This window comes from Molothrus ater, chromosome 1, assembly GCF_012460135.2.
Source record: "Molothrus ater isolate BHLD 08-10-18 breed brown headed cowbird chromosome 1, BPBGC_Mater_1.1, whole genome shotgun sequence".
In the NCBI taxonomy this organism is placed as follows: Eukaryota; Metazoa; Chordata; class Aves; order Passeriformes; family Icteridae; genus Molothrus; species Molothrus ater.
Window position 1 is genome coordinate 20,388,079 of NC_050478.2, and position 19,743 is coordinate 20,407,821.

The 19,743-nt window shown below is 38.8% G+C and overlaps 1 protein-coding gene across 9 annotated transcripts in view; it reads right to left on the bottom strand.

The window, feature by feature from the left end:
• Positions 1-19,743, bottom strand: part of CACNB2 (calcium voltage-gated channel auxiliary subunit beta 2) — a 246,214-nt gene that overhangs the window by 80,489 nt on the left and 145,982 nt on the right. For 6 of the 9 annotated variants that reach the window (XM_036403351.2, XM_036403326.2, XM_036403358.2 and 3 more), the window contains one exon: positions 4,296-4,415. In XM_036403351.2, coding sequence (XP_036259244.1) covers positions 4,296-4,415 — 120 coding nt within the window. Of the gene's footprint in view, positions 1-4,295; positions 4,416-5,251; positions 5,844-19,743 lie in introns of those variants that run through there. The other 3 variants (XM_054517030.1, XM_036403384.2, XM_036403376.2) reach the window with 2 other exon arrangements.

Consider the following 19,743-nt stretch of genomic DNA (forward strand, 5'->3'; position numbering starts at 1 on the left):
GCTATAGCTTTGTGTGCTGTTCAGCACCATGACATTCTGGTAATTGAGAGAAAATAGAAAGAATGTCCATGAGGGAACAAGCTGACATAATATAAGGATGCACATCAAGGAGATGGGCTCTTCTGGCCTGTCAGAAATGCTACTGCAGCTTCAGCAGACATACCTCAACTAGCTTTGCAGCTGCCCGCTAGCAGCATGGGGTCATTCTGAGGCTGTGAAACCTGTCTGAGAGTGAATAAATACTCAAATAACTAGTCTTGGCACACTGCACTGGATAATTACATCTGACAATCTTTTTCATGCCCTCAGCCTCACAGAGCTATGTAGGCATTATCCCAGCCTGCTACACATTTCAAAGCTGTGGTCCCCAAACCATGCATGGAGGCAATGCATTACATTTAAGACATTGCATTATTACTCACAGTCACAAGCCATCACCACTACTACAGCACACATCAAAAAAAGAAAAATGTGACAGCTTGTATCATTGCCTCAGACCCAAAACAGGGACATCTAGTATTAAAATTTCAGTGGCTCATTATCTTAACATAAAAATTATTTTAACGGTATTTAAAACTAGAAGCATATATATTTCAAATTTTTACAGACTCCTAAAAGGATGCTAGCAGTGGAGCATTCAGTGGAGTGCAAACAAAGCTGAGTTGAGGGGAGTTGAGATTTCCTATTAGTAACACAATTACTGACTTCTCATAGGCCATGATCTCATTTTGACAGTCATTTTTTTTTATTTTGAATCATCATCCTTTAACAACTAAAAACCTTTTTTGACTAAAAATGGTGGTTTTTTAATTATTAGCACTAAGTATAATTAATGCCATTATTTTTTTTTGGCTTGTCAACGCTGAAGATTCATAGTTTTATGAAAAGAGAAAACTCAGCAAAATACCACAGGAAGCCCTTAGATTTGGATACTATTGGCATACCCTACCTGGACACAACACAGGTCCTCTATCCTAGATTTAGCACATGCTATGGTCTGTGAGGAGAGCACTGAGGAAACCCTCAAAGCTTTCAAATTTTTTCCCCCCTATATCAAAACAAGCAAACAAAAACAACAAGAACAAAAACTCCCAGCCTTTTTGCATTTTTATTGCTTAACTATTCTAATCAAGAACACTTCATCCCAGCTTTGAGCTGAGCAGCTTCATTTCAGATCTGTTTCCTTCAGGAGTAGACGCTGGCCTGCAGGTAGCCTCATCAGCTGCCTCTTAATTTTCTGTCCCTGGATGACTCCGAACACGCGCCCGTGGCCCCACCTTCCTTACAGTAAGTCACATGCCAAAGTGAGTCAGCAAAATATGCTTAACCATTTTCCAGAGAAGTAACGCTTGTATTAAATAATTAAATGAATAAATAATTAAATAAAGATAGCCAGAATGTGCATTTTCTTATGAGCTTTTTTGCTTTTATTTTCTCTGTTTGGATAGGTATAAGAGACACATTCAGGCTTCATGTCACATAGGCACTTAGGTGCTATAAAAATACAAATTTAAAAATCTTAAAATTGTGCAAACAATTTGGCATTGTATGCTCTATCACTGTATTTTTATCTTCAGTGTAAGGTGTTTTCCCTAGCTGTAATAAAGGAAAATGGATGTCATTTAACTCTTTTCATTAACTGTGTGACATGGTTCAATAGTTTTTTATCTACCCTTAATTCACTATCATCTTTCCTCCACCACTGCATTATTCATGTGTGTCACCCTCTTCTAATTCCCATGACAAATACATTTGTAATGATTTTATTTAGGATCAACACTTCCTCACACGATGAGAAAAGGCAAAAGTTAAAGTAGCTTTGTCACTTGGCTCTGCATGAAGTCAGTCAGGGCCTAGGCAAGGCAGCCGTGGTGAGCAGGCAGCAAACCTGCAGCCTGTGGCAAACACATCTGGGGGCTGACGGCAGCCAGGAGGCACCACCAGCAGCTACTGCTTCATTAATTGTACTGTGTTTCAGGGAAGTGAAGGACTGAACCGTCAATAAAGGCAAAAAAACACATCTTGTCATATTTTTCATCTACCGAGTTAGGTTTAATTTAAACACATTTTTAACCACTTATTTCAAACAAAAGCAGCAGTTTTACATAATACTTTATTTAATAGTATTAATTTAAATATTGCACTAGACTAAATATTACACTGTTACAGCCTCTACATAAAATTATTGCCATACATTACCTCCTGGAATGCCTTTTAACATTTGACTAGAGAAACAAAAATGTTAATCTAATTCCAGCCTTAATCTATTTTAAAGGAAAAAGTATTCAAATAACTAATTTGTATTTTCTATGACTGGAATAACCATTGTTACAACAGGTTGGTTTTGGCAGTGCCTTTACTACTTTGACTGTTCACAAGTTGTCTTACAGTTTCAGACGGTGTCAGACCTAGAGACTATATCTCATGCCAGCTGGAGTGGGAACATTGGTTTTATGTATAGAAATACAGCTTTTAGAAGTCAAGGTCTGCTAGCAGATTCTCTACAAACTACAATGGCAGCTGTGCTAGAGGTCATGAATATTACATAAGGGCTGTCCATGTATTCAAGCCAGCATCAGTAAGCCAAATTCCCATAGCAACACTAGCATAGATTTACTCATTGCTAAGGGAGGCATCAGTTCAGCAGTAAGCACTGCACTGCTACCCTGATTAATCTGCAAGATACTATTACTTCAAATCTTCTTTTCAAGATTGTGCTTTTACTGATAAAATTCAAAACTTCACCCGAATTTCAGGGCAGCCCTTATCATCTTTCCCAGGAGCAAAAAACCTCAAACTAGCAAAACCCACCCCTGATAAAACTGAAACTCCTGACTACAATCAGCAATCTCTGAGATACAAGGCTGAAGGGAAAAAGTGAGCTGCTTCTGTTGAGTTTCTGCTGCACTGATCCCAGAACAGCAAGATCCAACTTCAAAGAGATGTTCAGCATCTCCTACACTTGGCACATTTCAGCAGCTCATTAAAAAGCTGCTGTAGGAGCTCTTATTAAATATCAGTTAACAATTACATTAAAAAAAAAAACATTTTTGGCTTCCCTATTCAGGCTTTTTGGCCTGATGAAGATGCCTGCTTGTGCATTATAGTACTGTATTATTTACAGAGCTGGTCCTTCCCACACGATCAGCTACAGAACGCAGTGATCTGGACTCACAAATTTCTGAAGAGCCCGTGTAAAACAGGTGGCATAAATGGGCAGAGGTGAAGCTGTCAGTGGAGAATTAAATGGAATAGGAGATGGAAAGGAGATAAAGAATTAAAAAAAATGAGGGAAAATGGAGGAGGGCACTCAGAGAAAGTGAGAGAAAAATGTAGACAGGTAGATCTAAGGGGGGATCTCAATGGTGTATTTAAATATATTAGAACAAAAAACAGATTTTGGAAAACAGTAATACATTTAAATCTCACAGCTAGCATACCAAAAAAAGAAAAATTGGAATGAAGTGATAAATGAATGATAATAAATAAAATGAGCACAATTTTTACAGGTGCAGTATTATTTAAAGATGTAGCACAGATGAAAGAGAAACAAGCCCAGCAGTTTCACTGCTAAAACCTTAGCAGTCCTAAATACATTGCATGGAAAATATATAAACAACAGCAAAAACCTAAAGCTCATTTAGTGTTTTCTTACTACACTGTCACTATCTGCCAGGAGCATGGAGAGAGGAGAAATCTGAAGAAGACCTACAGCAAATGACTCATGGGGTCACTTAACACACAAACTGTAAAGTCAGTGAAGTCTTTAGGAAAAAACACATTTGTAACAGATTCTCCCTATTTGCATATGACTTGTAGGGACTGATTCTTCCTTTAAGGGACATGAACAGGATGTTCAATTGAGGGCTGATTTTTGACACTGCAAAAGCACTGAGTGCCCTGGCAATCCATGAGCAAACTTTCAGAAACATCTTCAGTATGAACTCATAGCATTGACCCTATACATTGCAACAAATGCTTATATTTAATAAAAGAAGAAATGCACACATTTAAATAAGAATGTTCTGAAATACATAAGTCAGTCAAGTGCCTGCTACAGAAAACTGATTCTAAGTGATTTTTCATGGAACATATGTTTTCAGCTGCTGTCTGAAAGGTTTATAAGAACTCTAAACTATATGTTAAGACATTAAAAACAGTTTATCACTAATTGATGAGACAACAAAGAATCGTGGAATGGTTTGAGTTAGAATGGATCTTAAAAATCATCTAGTTTCAACCTCTGCTTTAAAGCCAAGCATTTTATGAGTTTGTAACATGAAACAATACCTTACCTTTGCTTTTTCCAGCTGTGCCTGGGCCTGTCGCTCTGCCTCTCTCCGCACTGCTTCCCTATCTTCTTCCAGAGATACATCTGAATCAGATGGACGGCTGGTGTAGGAGTCCGCCGAACCCTGCCAAAGAAAAGCAAAATTAATGTCACAAGTTCCTTTGATGTTAAAAAAAAAAAAAAAAAAGTAGAAGTGGTTATACACCTTGCTCTTTCTTTTACTTCTGTATCACTGAAAAGAGACTAACTGCCCAAAAGGGAAATTCACTTAGAAGAAATTATATCTATGTAAACATTTTCTTCTGGAAACTTTCAAAAAGTGCAGGTGTTATCTCCAGTGTTTTACTTCCTGCCCTATCTCTGCACTCTTATTTGTGTGCTTTTCAGCAAGCAGAACCAGTTTCTCTGGAGACTTACAGCACTGGTGCAGTGCAGGGCTGAAGGACGCACAGCAGCTTCAAGGATGGCTCCATAAAAATTAGAGCTCTAAACAGTGACAGAAATAGCAAGCAAACATACTTTCTATAATCAAAATGCAAATTTAGTATCAATAATTACCATTACACAATATCAGTGCTAAGAGATTTAATCTCTGCTATGCATTTTTATTTTAGGGCAGCCTCTTTACCTGACACACTTTCCCCATCAAAACAGCAAATGGCTCATATCCATCTCTGCCCCTCAGCAAGACATGCAAATGACCACAAATCAACTTCCAACTAATAAAATCCGTCTGGACTCAACACATGTCCCTGTATCACCACAATGGAAGCAGCCACAATGCCAGAACAGCTCTATAAATAATGACAGCTCTGCTTTCCCTCTGCATCTCCCTGCATACAAAATAGAGTTCTGGTAATTCAATCAGAATGAAAACAACTGTCCTCTTCTCACCGCCTTTTTTCTCTCCCTCCTTGCAATATATACAATATAAGGTGATAAGGAAAATGCAGGGCTTACACAGATATCAGAATTCTTCAGACGTCCTCCTTTGGCTCTTTTCAGAAGCCTGATCCAGGTGGCCTTCATTAGCCAGACAGCTCAGTTACTGTCCGCAGCTGCAGCGCCCGGCACTGATCTCATAAAACATGTGCACACTGAGCACTGCAGAATCACAGCTCCTTTCCTATCCATGCTCTGCCGTGAGAGCCTTCCTTCTCTTCCCTCTGCCTTTCAAGCTTCCAGCCTCACTGCTTCCAAGTATTCTACTGGAATTAAATTCTCAAATTTTCTCATGCCAGTAGGAAAAAACAAAAAAATAAAAAAAATCCAAAAAAACTCCAGAAAATCCAAACCACCTCCAAAAATCTCAACTTCAATGATAAAAACATGAAATAAAACCAGCTTTGGAAATATTGTGAGAGATGCTTCAGCTGATCATAAACTGAGATCGATCACAGAAAAATACCTAGGGCTTTTTCCTTTCTGTTTTGGGGGGCGGATTTGGCTGTTAAAAATAGTGCTTGTAAAAGAACCTTTTAAAATCCTGTGCAAAATGTATTCAGTGACATTTGCAAGTGCAAAGTTCATTTCATCTCTTCCTAGATTGGCTGGGGGTGGGGTAACAGGCTGTTCATACCACTGGGCATGCTCCATATGTGCAGCCTTTTACGCAGATGCTCACATCACACCGGGCTGTTAGCCTATGCCAAATTGCCATTTTACATCTCAAGGGTAAACAGCTGGAAAACGCGAGGTCCCTGTGAAACTGGAAGAGCTGGTACAGTGTTTCGTTCCCATTATGGATGTCTGCTGCCAGCCACGTTTCCCTTGGATGCTTGCTCCTGCCATGGAGTGCTGCCCTCCGCTGCAAAGCACTGAGCTCCACTCACATTTCCCTTACAGAAACCAAAAATACGCCTGTTGAGTGGGAATTTAACCCCCTGCTTACTGCGTATATTTTTCCCGACATTAGCAGAGGAAAGGAGCAAAGAATAACTGCAATATACCACTTAACATATAAATATTAGATCCTAATATGACAAAAGCCAAACAAAACCTTAAATTTCACTACTCTGCTTTTCAGAATCACCCTCTACCCTGAAATAAACTGACATGGGAATGACACGCTAAGGCAGGTTTCACTCGAGCGTTTATAATTTACTGATGGACATGCAACAATCTAGGTGAAAAAGATCACTGTAGCTGACTGCAGTGCTCACCTTTGATATAAATGCAGATGTACAAGAAAAACAGCCAACAAGCTGAGAACAGTGGTCACGTACATGCTGCAGTTTGTCAGCATATCCCAGGAATGATCAAATCCTGCCATGATTTGTGTCTGTGTAACAATGAAAGTGCCCATCGCAAGTGATGCAGCAGCCTCCATTTCACCATTATCAGAGCAAATAACAGTTGTCACTAAACTCACACTTCTAAATAAAGCTAATTTTTAACTTTACAAATGTTTTACTTTCTTTTCTGAAGTCTGTAATAGTTACAGCATAGAATTCAATAAGCTGTCTTTGAACTGACAAAGAAAATTATTCTCCAATGAATATTTTGTTTTTCAGGAGTTCAGATACATCTCCTAAGTTATGGTGATTGTTCAAAACTAAAATGTCTCCTGAGCTAGAGCAATAGGAGCAGAAATCAAAAAAAATACACTCTAAGTTTATTGCATTTTTAAAAATATCTTGTCTGCTAAGAAAATATACAGAGGCCCTGTAACATCCTCAAAGCCTGTCAAATTATGCTGTTCTTTAAAATTCCCCTTTGCCACAACTTCTGACACAGCTGCCAATAGAAATAGTGGGAAAAGAGGATCATCAATAAGCGGACAGAAGTTTAGTGCAGCGTTTAAATCCAGTTATGGATGACACACCAGTGGCCTGTGGACAAAACCACTGATGCTATCACAGCACTAATGAAAGGTGTGATGAGCTCTGTGATGAGCTGCCCCGGAGTCCCAGCCCCCAGGACACTCTGTGGTTCCCGGGACACTCAATCCTCCTTGGAAAGGGCACACTCAAACCCAAACCCTTCCCCACCAGCACTGCAGCTCCTTGGTGCTACTCTGCTGCCATGAGGAATGGTGCCATAAACCAGCCCCAAAGCAACACTATCTTTAAGTAGGAGGAAAACAAACAAAGCAGCCATTAAGCCTGACAGGACATCATACAACAGTGTGGGTGTTTGCTTCCTAGAGCACTTCTATGGTGAGCACACAATATTTGACACTGACCAAGCAGCACAGCACCACTTTTACTGTCCCTCATTTTGCTGTGCACAAGGTAGGCTACCTAACCAGTCCTCACACTATTAAAAAAGTCATGAAGCACAGTAACATAATTCTTATCTCCCCAAAGGGGGCAAAATGCCTTTTGGGTCAGCCTAGAATTGCTAAAATTTGAATTTCATCTTCCCGGCCACAGAGATCATTTATAGTGCTTGTCATGTCTTGTGTTGGCCACAGTCCCAACACACACCCAAAAAATCAGAGTGATTCCCTTTATTTTAATTATATTGACAAATTGCATGAATCAACGGCAGTATTACATTTATTTTCCCCATGGTACAGACATGGTCATGTAAATTTTCTGTGCAAAGGGAAAGCTGGAAGCTTTTTTTGCTCTTTGAATATGGAAAAAACTCACAGCTGGATAATACAGGGAAAGGAGGAGCATACAATTGCATTTAATTAAGTGTAAATTTCTGAGTATTTTTATATGAGCTAAGAATGCATTCAATCACATTATGATAAAAAAAAAATAAACCTATACAAAAATTATGATGAAACTAACAGAAATACCTTGACCAGTAAAAAAAAAGCAAAATGACAAGTGGATGTGCATCTTCCATTAATGACAACCAAGGAAATTGCATTTCCTAACTGGGAAAGAGGAAATGATGCTGAAATTTTTTTGGGTTACTCTGGAGAACAGTAAAAATCTTTTCCCAAGAGCTTCTGGAATTCAGTCTTTGTGAAATTCTTCATGCCACCATCTCCTTCCTTTGCCATATGGAAGAGCTGCAGTAATATCTGTATGTAATATATGATACTGCAGCCCCCAATTCCTCATCTTTTATCGGAAACTGTCTAATAAAAGTGAGGTAATTCATGTTAATAAATACTCCACCTATTTCTTCTTCTTTTTATTTATTCCTTACTTTGCAGGTTTACAGGCCCAGTTTGTTTGAAAAATAAATTTCTGTTTTAATAACATGCTTGAAAAATATTTCCCAATTTTCTTGCCACTTATTAGAGTAGCTTCTATGAGCTATTCTTATAGTGCAAACTCATACTTTTCACTCTGCTAGTGGTCATATGTGATCATATTTGAGTTCCTTTTCCTTCAAGACAATAAATGTCTGATGTTTTTAGCATTGCAGAAGTGTGACATCTTTAGGAGACTGGGTCCCTAAGGAAAAGGGTTTTTTTAATATTATTTCTGTTTACTCGCAGGTAGAAACTATTTAGGTAAATTCAGTAGTGCCTCTAGATCTCTTATTTTTCTTGTTGGTTTTCTGTATCCATGCTTAACTTTCATCAGCACAGCTGGAGCTTAAGTACAGATTTTGACTAATAAATTCTCACTGGCCTAATACAGCCATCACTGCTCTCACCAATTCAGTCGTGGCCTCTATATAGTGTTTTGCCTTTAAAGAATAAAAACAATCTGAGTACCATGACTAGCTTTAACAGGGTAAATCCAGTTAGGAATTAGATATCATTAGAGCAGATCATTTTCCAGATTACTGAAAATTCAGAAGTAATTATCTTCTTAGAAAGATCAACCAAGTTCCTTCAAGTAAAGACTTTTCACATCATTATTTATTAAATGAAGGCAGGAAGCACTGAGCAAACATGCATTGAGATTTTACTAGGAATAAGGAAATATATGTGACTGCACACATATATAAAACCCTTAATTTATAGCAGTGGGGTCTTCTCTAAGATGTATTTTTAATCTTTTCATTCACTTGATGCTAATGAGACTTTTAAAACCAAAAGGAGAAATTACTTTATGTCTTCATTTGATTTATACTTTGAATATGGAAAGCTCAGGCCTCACTGTGCCAGTAAGAGGAACAAATCACTTCAATATTCAGAATTTATAAAGAGATATTGTTAACTGCTTATGTTCTTATCCTGTGGCAGCAGTAAGTAGGGTATTATGTCCTTGTAATATGCAACTCCTTGATTGCTGAACTACAGTAAAGAAAAATAGTTATTTCCATAAAATGTTAATTACTCTTAAAATCTTTTGAAATTGATTCAGAACAAAGGCAAAATGTGAAATGTCAAGACAATGTCTTAGTATGAAGTGAAACTGCTGACATTGGCACATCATAATATGCCAGGGAATAGAGATTGTTGTTTCACCTCAAACTGATCAACCTGAAAAATACAGTCAGAAGCTCTCCCACAAAGGCATCATGAGTAGAGGAGACCTCAGTTTGGCAGAGGGACCACAGGTGGTGAACATGAAAATTTCTTATCTATGAAGTTTTCTCCAGATATCTAAACAATGTCATTGATTTGAGTTATGTTAAAGAAAACACAAAACGCTGCTCTGATAGTGTTAATAATATTATATGGATGTTAATTATTTGAGTGTACAATTTATAGAAAGACCAAATTTAATTCAATTAATTTTTTGCAAGGTATATTTGAACTGTATGACAAACTGTAGAAATACCTTTTAGCAAAGGAAAAAGGAGAGTCCATGTTTTCTTTAAGGCACTATCAAACAGGAATTGTTAATTTCTTGTGTATGGGTCATGGATGCTTCAGTCCCTGGCAAAGTCTAAGTGCTGACGTCCTCCCTGGTTCTTGGTATGCACCCTGCAGTGCAGTGCCACAAAATCTACATGTAAATAAACAATTACTATCCAAAGAGAGCTACCAGCTCCTACCATAGGCATTGAAATACTCAATGTTTGCATTTAAAAACCAAACTGAATGTTGATTAGAATGTTTTTCTTGTTCTCTAGAGCTTATGTGGCATTGCTACGGCATCTATCATGGGAGATGTTCAAATCACAGGACTGAAATTTCAGAACAGCTGGGAGCTTTAGGGTGGCAATGTGATTAAAAAGGAGATTATATAGGAAATCAGTCTTTTCTTTACCCTTAACATGACTTTGGCAAGCTTGATGGCAGCATCCAGCTCTCCATTAACATGCTTGCAAGGCATTACTAAACTAATCAACAGCTGCCTGAAAGCAGAGTTTTTTAGAACAGCTCTTAGGTTTGCAGAAGACTAGATTCTGGCATTCAGGAACCAGGTACACAGCTGGACCAGGTACTTTATCAGGAAAAATCAAAACAACAAAACAAAAATAACCCCCCACACATTTGCACTCACATTTCATTGTATTAGCCTAAATGTTTGCTTCTATGTTGTTTCACTAAGAAAAAGTGAAATGGGTAGGTATTTTTAGAGGAATGATGGTCTTTTCATGGAGACTCCTCAGAAAATCTTTGAAAATATGCAAAAAGGCAGCTGCAGAGTTCAGCCTAGTTAGCAAACAAATAGAGCCCTCAGAGTCAGAGCTAAACTTTTCCCAAATCTGTGGGATGCTCTGGTGTGTCAGTTACCTGTTGAAAAAACATCTAAGACTCCTTGACACCATATTGTGCTTGGCACTGCACAGTCACAAAGTGAATGACAAACACTGCCTGAATGAGCTTGCAATCTAAAGGCTGAGAGAATACAAGCAGAAAAAAACAACAAAGGAGTAACAAAGGGATCAAGGTAGCAATGCAATAGAAAAGAAAGCATTTTTAAATACTGGATATCAGCATTATGACTCATCTCTTGCATAACCACAGTGGGTTGTTCTTTAAGTAAGTTTCGTATATGTATTATGGCAGAGATTAGTTCCGTGAAAGCCTCTGAAGGAGGATAATCTAGTAGCTCTGTGTATTCTGACAGAGAGATTCTCACATTTATGAAATAAGAGAAAGGGATTTTGAGGAAGAGGGCAATGACAGAAATAGAAGGTGGTCTCTAAATTCATTTAAAAAAAGCTTTATCAATAATATAATCACATCATTGAGAACTTTAAAAAGGAAACAAAAACATCCTACAAATTAAAGGAAAATAAACGTAATTTGGTGTTTTGAGACAATCAATTGGCTCTAGAGATGGCACTAAACTATTAATGATTTTGAGCTATAGAGAAAAGTCAGAGCAGTAACAGAACTAAGATGTTGCCAGTGGAATGACTTGGAGACAGGTGTCAAAGGAAGAAGAATACACCAAGGAAATGATTGCAAGCAGCATGAACCCAAATCATCTCTCTTTCTCTCTTTTGTCTCAGACTGCCAGCACACACATGGATATTAACATAGATTGATTGACTCATGGTAACTTTTGAAAACTCTGGTAACTTGATTATATGTTTAAGACATTAGGTGAAGGTAAATCAGACTTACTAGTAACAACAAGCTGACCTGTAGTGCTGTTTACTAGGGCAGAAGGGGCTTAAAAATTATTGGTTTTAAGGAAAAATGATAATATAACTTTTGACTGTATTTATTAATAAGCAGCAAATATCATGAAGAAAGGATTCTAAGTTGCAGAAATACAACTCAGAAAGAAAATAATTTAGAATATAAAATGATATTTATCTGATATAAGAGCACAGACAGAAAGACAAAGATTGGGTCAGACATGAAATTAAAAGTGGACAGTAAAAAAGAGGAAAAATGGAAAACACATCTGGGGTGTCAACAAAAAACCAGAAAGCTAGAAAAGGAAAGAATTTGCAGGAAAGCATGGCAACCATCATCCCAATTTGTCTCAGCTCAGTTAAAAGTGCCAATTTAGATTCTGTGTTCCAGATCGTCAGTATATTTTTATCTGGGATTTTGGTTCAAGTCATTAAGATTTTCTGCATACTTAAAAATAGCTTCCTTGAAAATTCAACATGAAATTCTGTTACCAGTGGAGAATTCTGAAGGAAAAAAAGACTATTTCCCTTGAATTTTATTTTTGATCTCCATACATACAGGCCTTACCTGGTTTTCAAATCTAACATTTTTAATCTACTCCAGATAAAAAATTGAAGGTTTGGGGGCTTACTTTCTTATTCATTTTTTACCTTATTAAAAACGGCGATGTTAAGCATATGCAATGAACTCTTATGTATTTTACTATTTCACAGAATCATAAAACGTCTCGGATTGAAAGAGACCCACAAGGATCAAGTCAAACTCCTGGTCCTGCAAGGGACAATCCCCAAGAATCATATAATTTGTTTGTGAGCATTTTCCAAACTCTTCTTGAGCTCTGTCAGGCTTCGTGCTGTGACCACTTCCCTGGGGAGCTGTTCCAGTGTCCAATCACCTTCTGGGTGAAGAAGCTTTTCCTGACATCCTGCCTGAACTTCCCCTGAGTCAGCTTCAGGTTATTCCCTTGGGTCCTGCCACTGGGCAAGACAGAGAAAAGATCAGTGTCTTCCCCTCTGCTTCCTCCCACAAGGAAATTGGAATTGGAATTGCAATGAGGTCTCCCCTCAATGTCCTCCCGGTTCAACAGACCAAGTGACTCCAGCTGCTCCTCATACAGCTTCCCTCCAGACCCTTCACCACCTTTGTTGCCCTCCTTTGGACACTCTAACAGTTTAATGTCTTTTTTATATTGTGGCATCCAAAACTGCCCCCAACACTCGGGGTGAGGCTGCCCCAGGGCAGAGCAGAGCAGGACAATCCCCTCCCTTGCCCTGCTGGCCATGCTGTGCCTGATGCCCCCCAGGACAGGGTTGGCCCTCCTGGCTGCCAGGGCACTGCTGGCTCATGTTCAGTTTCCATGGACCAGGACCCCCAGGTCCCTTTCCATGGCTCTGCTCTCCAGCCTCTCATTCTGCAGTCTGTCTGTACATCCAGGGTTGCCCCATCCCAGGTGCAGAATCCAGCACTTTCCCTTGTTGAATTCATTTGATTGGTGATTGCCCAGCCCTCTAATTTATCAACATCTCTCTGCAGGGCATCTATGCCTTGAAGGGAGCCAACAGCTCATCCCAATTTATTGTCATCACCAAACTTATTCAGTATATCAGTATGTCCTGTGTCCAAGTCATTTATGAAGATGCTGAAGAGAACTGGTTTTAAGATGGAGCCCTGTAAAACCTCAGAATCCCAATAGATTCTAGAATCCCATCAGATCCCCAGTCTGATGTCACTCCATTCTCTGCAACCCTTTGTGCCTGACCCGTGAGCCAGCTGCTCACCCATCACATGATGTGTTTATCCAGCCGTGAGCCGGACACCTTGTGCAGAAGGGCTCTGTGAGAGACAGCATTGAAAGCTTTACTGAAATCCAAATAGATTCTATCAGCTGGCTCCACTTGACCAACTGGGTGGATTATATTGTCATAAAAGGAAAATAAGTCTGTCAAGCAGGACCTTCCCCTCAAGAAGTGGTCTGGCTGTGACCAAATATGCATTGTCTTTTAGGTGGTTTTCAGTAACTCCCAGAACAATATTCACCATAAATTTACCAGTCATTGAAGTGAGACTGACAAGTCTGTAATTTTCAGGGTCATCCCTCTTGCCCTTCTTGAAAAATGGAACATTTTCCAGCTTCCAGTCAACTGAGACCTCTCCAGATCACCAAGACTGTTCAAAAATCATTGAGAGAGATCTTGCAATGACATCAGCCAGCTCTTTGAGGACTCTTGGACAAATCCCCACAGACTGACAGGCAGCAAATCCTGCACAAATTTGGAGCTGACTGGGAGTTTATCATTCTCACAGTCATGGTCCATCCATGCTCAGGGCTCTGGGACCCCCAAAGCCCATCATCAATGTTGAAGCAAAGAAAGCATTAAACAACTCTGCTTTTCCTATATCCCTGTTTGTGAGGTGACCATACTCATCAAGTAACAGGTCAAAGGTATTACTGGATTGCCTCTTTAAAAATACTTTTTATTGTCCCCCACAGTAGTGGGTAGGGTCAACTCTAATTGAGCTTCAGCTGCATGAGTTTTCTCTCTACAGTGGTGAGCACCATCTCTGCAGTCATCCCATGTCACCCAACTTTTCCTCCACTGGCTTTTTTTGCCTTAGCTCCAGAAGAAGATCCTACTCAGCCAAGCCAGCCATCTGCCTTGCCTGCTGGACCTCTGACATTTTGAAATTGCCCACTTCTGTGCCATTAAGAGGTGGTGCTGAAAGAGCAGCTAGCACTGATGGACCCCAACATCCTCAGCAGTATTTTCCCAGGGAACCTTATTCACCAGTTCCCTGAGCAGCCTGAAGTCTGGTCCCCTCATATCTAGCATATCTAGGGTTGAAGCTTTGCTGGCAGTTTTCCACCTGTCACTAGAGTTTTTAAACTCAACTGCTCCATGGTCTCTGTCACCAAAACGGTCATCAAAAACCACTTCATGAGATCCTCTTGTTAGCAAGCATCGAATCAAGGAGGGCATCTTTCCCAGCCAGCTCCCTTAGTACCATGAAGTCATCATCCAGATGTTTTAGGAATCTTCTGGACATGGTTTTGCTAGCTTTCAAGTGATCCCAGTTAACACTTGGCAAATTGAAGTCCCCCATAAGGACAAAGATGGATGATTTAGAACTATCCCTTAATTCCTTAAAGAATAATTCATCAGTGTCATTATCCTTGCTGAGTGCCCTATAGAAGACTCTCACAATGATATCTGCTTTTTTTATTTGTCCCTTAATCCTTAACTAGGGATTCTCAACTGTCCCAATGACAACTTCAAGTTCCAGCACTCAAACTTTGCTAGTTTTCAAAGGTAACAACTGCTTTTATACATATTTTTGCTTGCTAGCCTTCATTTTTATACCATTAATACAGTTTTTGTCAGTTTAAAAAACTATATTTTTGCCATCTCTTAATGATTTAGTCTGACAATCATACACTCTGAAGAAACTGCTGTCATACACTAGTTGTCTATTGATAAGTTTATTTTCCAGATCATCTGCTACTGAAATTTTGATTTTCTGGTCATGGTCTCTTGTTAACAGCATTCAGTGACCATCATGACCTAGAACACTGCCATTTGCTCACCACTTAAATTAGGAGAGGTTTTCTTACCAAGACCTCTGTTAAACTGTGCATATGAAGACTAAGGAATTACTTAAATTTCCCTCACCCAGGCTCACTGAAACCTCAAGCCCTTAAAACAGATGTTCATTTGTGATTCAGCCCAGGTATCTCTTGCAGACACAATGACCCTTTAGCACCTGTAGCCTTCCTCTCTTTGATACCACCAGAAACACCAAGTAAGCAGTTTTGCACTGCCTGGCATGATTTATTTCAGGATACAAACATGACAAAAAATACATCCTCATTAATGGGCTTAATCTAAGCCCAATTTCTCAGAGTGCTAAAACCACATGAGTCTTTGTGGTTTCAGGCTAGTCCTTTGCTTCAGTCTTCATCCCCACAGATTCCTTGAAAACTACCAGGACTGTTTCTTTATACCTGTTACCTACCCATCAGGTGTAGCATAAAACAAAGCAAACTACTTGGGATTTTACCAAGAGGATAAGGCTCCTTTTTCACTATTTACACATTACAATTACTCTCAGCTGATTTCAAGAATACAACAGTCTGCAATACTTTGAATGAATGAAGGCCTTTTGGACCTCCTGTCTATTACCTATCAAAATAATCTTGAAAAATTCCCTTTCTCCAGCATATGTTTTCATAGTTTTTCTTCTAAACCAAAAATACATCAGTTAATGTATAGATTGCATGATGCCAACTGTTCACATCCATTGGCTCATTTAGATTTATCTCTAAAAGCCACCTGACGTAGTGCATCCACACAGAGTAGATGAGGGCATCAAGCTAAAGGAAGCAATACATTCCTGATTCTCCCATCCTCATCTACATGGCTGTCACTGCTTGCACAGCTCCACCAACTGTCCTTTGAAAGAAGGAGAGTGACACAGTTTGTGATTCTGAGTCTGATCATCTAGAGCACTATCCCCATCTCTTTACTAAGAAATAAGACTGAGGGCTCTGCATGCTATTGTCCCTATTTTTCATCTGCAAGACAATGCAAGAACGTGGAGAGTATATACAATACTTGTTTACAACAAAAAATAGTAAAAGGTTCTAGGAAACCATCTGACAGTATAATATATACAATATTGAATAAGCCTAAATGTATTTTCTCATAGATAAAACAGATCTTGTACTATGGATTTATGCTAACACTAGAAATAAGATTGTTTAAATGAAGATGTGAGGGTTAAAAGGGCAGGGTATGTGTTAGACAACATGGAAACAGAAATGTGCTTGCTGATGAAGATGGTGCTAACCTGATAAGGTTAGATGCTAACCTGAAAGGAAATAAAATATAAATGAAGTGCAAAAGAAAAATTCAAGGAAATCATAAAAGCAAATGGTGTGGTAAACTTTCATAATTCAGTGCTGGAGTATTTTTTGTGTTCTGGAACATTCACCCATTGGAAAAATACAACAGATATTTTCCAGGATAACAACTGAACTCAGGTTTCTAAAATTATTGCAACCTAGAAGACCAAGTATTTTCTGTTTTTCAGACATAGGCGAAACATCAGGAACATTCTTTCTGCTTCAGAACAGACTTTGCCTGGGTCAGTTACATCACATCCCTCACTGAGCCATTTCCTCTTCTAGAGGATATACCACTGGTTGTTCTTTCATCTATTGCTGCAATACTGAATACTGGCAGAAAATACATGTTAGATTGCCCTGCTACATACCCCTCTGAGGAGCCTAGCTCCTTGCTGTTGATAACCTCCTTGTGGATGCTGAGGGATCTGGACTCCAGGCAGTGCAAGCCCCATTCCCTCAGGCTGTATATGCGAGTGAAGTGATCCAGCTGCAACCATCCTGGCAGTCCTCTACTGAATCATCCTCTCTGATTTATCCACATCTTTCTGTTTGGGCACCAAAACTGGTCACAGTCAAGCAGCTATGTGCTAATGAATGCTGTGATCATCTCCCTGGAAAGAGTGTCTGTACTACTTCTCATACAGTAATCATGAGTTTGGGACTTCAAAAGAATCTGCAACAAGAAATACAATAGAATTCTTCTCAAAAAGAGACAACACACACCTTTGGCAAACCTTCATTTTTAGATTTGCTGTGCAACAGTCAACTTGTTCAAAAATTTTAAGGCAAGCAGTATCTCACTTTGTTGCAAAGTGACATTATTACTATGCTACCAGGATGAAAAAAAATTGTAAAATCCCTCAGATAAAGAGATTTACCCTTGCAAGTTTCTGGTTAAAAATGAGTCTCCAGCAACTGCAGTGATGAAAGACACAAGAATACAAACTCCAGTTCTGCAAGTCTTAAGGTCTCAAAGTATGTTATGCTAACTTTCATCAAAGAAATGCAAACAATCCTATGTCACCCCCAACAATTTGTTTCCTTCAGGAACTCCACAGGCTAGAGCCTGCTTTTTTTCCTCTCTGATCCATTGTTTGGAAATGAAATAAATTTTCTTCTTAAACTCATAGAGTTATGCTCAGTTAAAAGTTCTATTTCTTCCAGTTTACAAGGGAATCAGTTTCTGCTTGAAGAATTACCACCCAAAAGTATCATCTGTCCTCTGCTGTTGTCACTGCTGAATTCCCACTGAACAACAGGAATGACAAAGGTGGCTCTGAGATTGCCATTCTGCTGTGCTAATTAGGAAAGCAACTTGTGTTTGGATGAGAGACCTAAAGATAGAGTGAACAAGGAGCAGCCATATGTACGTTAGGTGGATGTTGGGCATCATTCAGATTATCCAGAGGATGAGCACCATGACAAAGCAGCAAAGAAGGACAAAGCTTCAAGAGGAGAAATATCAGGGTAATAGGAGAGAAATATGAGAGAGTATTTCAAGCATGTAAGAGATGGATGGCAGGCCAACGAGCATTTTCTGAACTTTTGCTAGTTCTTTCCACTCTCCAGTTTAGCAGCAGAGATCACAAAAGCAGAAAGGTATTTTTCTAGGATGAAAAATACTGTATAAAAATACCAAAACCCAAAAAAATTACCTCAATGTTATTTGGGCTTATATGCCTGGCTTGAAATGGATAGTTTGTAAGCTACTACCTTCCTTTTGTTTATTTTTAACAATATACATTTTTACAACATTTAATCACCTCTGTGCTCTATGAAGCTTTCCAATAAAATAATATTTTATTAGCCAATAATTACCCAGTAGTTCTAGGGTTCTGAATTGAAGCACACAGGTAGAAAGCTGATTCCACAACTGTTTTTTTCCTGCTTACAAGCATTCAACAGGCGCTCTGTGTTCATCCTGATTTACATGAAGTCAGTCCCCAAAGTGTGCACGGGTAGGCAAAAATTTAAAAATGCTAAAAAACCCAAGAAGCATCACTTCTCCTAGGTCACACCTATGGCCCATGCAGTAGACTATATATGCACTGCTATGCCACATTTGTATTCAAAACCGCTCAAACATTCTCCAGACACAATGCTAGATTCCCTGGTCAGGTAAAAGTCAGAAGTCACCACTAAATTCAAGACTTTAAGAAATCCTCTTGGCTCTCAATATTATGCCAGCTAAACTCAATCTTGGAGGAAAAAAAAGGTATCTTATTTATTTTTTTTTAATTTTACATTTATTCTTAACTGATTTCAATTAGTCTGAAAGACTTCTTACAAAATACTGAAAATTTTAGTTTAAGTAAACCAGAATTTCATTCTTGATTTGCACTGCTCTCCTTCCATTATTCCTTCTGTAAGAGTTATTCCATTTATGATCAGCAATAATTCATACAGTTAGCATCTCCCTTCCTGCTCAAAGTTTTTAACTTTACAGTGCTTAAAAAAAGAATCATGGCTTATTGTTTCCTTCATCATGCAGAAGAAAAGGAAATGCTTGTTGCTGAAGCTGGCACAGTAACACAAGTGTGCTCTCTTATAACCTCTCATGTTTTGTCAGTTGTCTGCAAACCTGGATCTTTTCATGATTTGAAATGGTGTCAGTATTTTTTATTCCTGTTAATTTTCAAAATCATCATAGCCTATGATTTCCCTAGCAGTTCCTTCTTGTTTCCTTCTTGATTATGCTAAAACAGACCTTATTTAAGTTGAATAGCATTGCATTCACATCATAAAATCTACCAGAGAAGCCCAAGGACAACGCTTTCAATTGTTACAAGTCAAGCTGATCCACAAAACATGTTGTATAACTGGCAGGACTAATCTCTCCCACCACACTTACAGACACAGATGTCCAGGTGTGTTTAAAATAACCCTAAACAAAACAGCAAAATTTGCAGTGTTTGGATTTTTTAAAAATGTATGCATTTTACTGGGAGGCATTTGATTACGAGAATATCTCAAATTTTATCCTTGTGGTGACAAGGCAAAAACAGCTATAGGAAATGGTATCAGCTGAATTATGTTTTGTCCCTCAGCACACCAGGACAGTCCCATCCAGACCATTTCCCAGATGTTCTTGCCTGCACATTCCACAGAATCTCTGGATCCAAAGTGATGAGAACATTCTTTTGTACT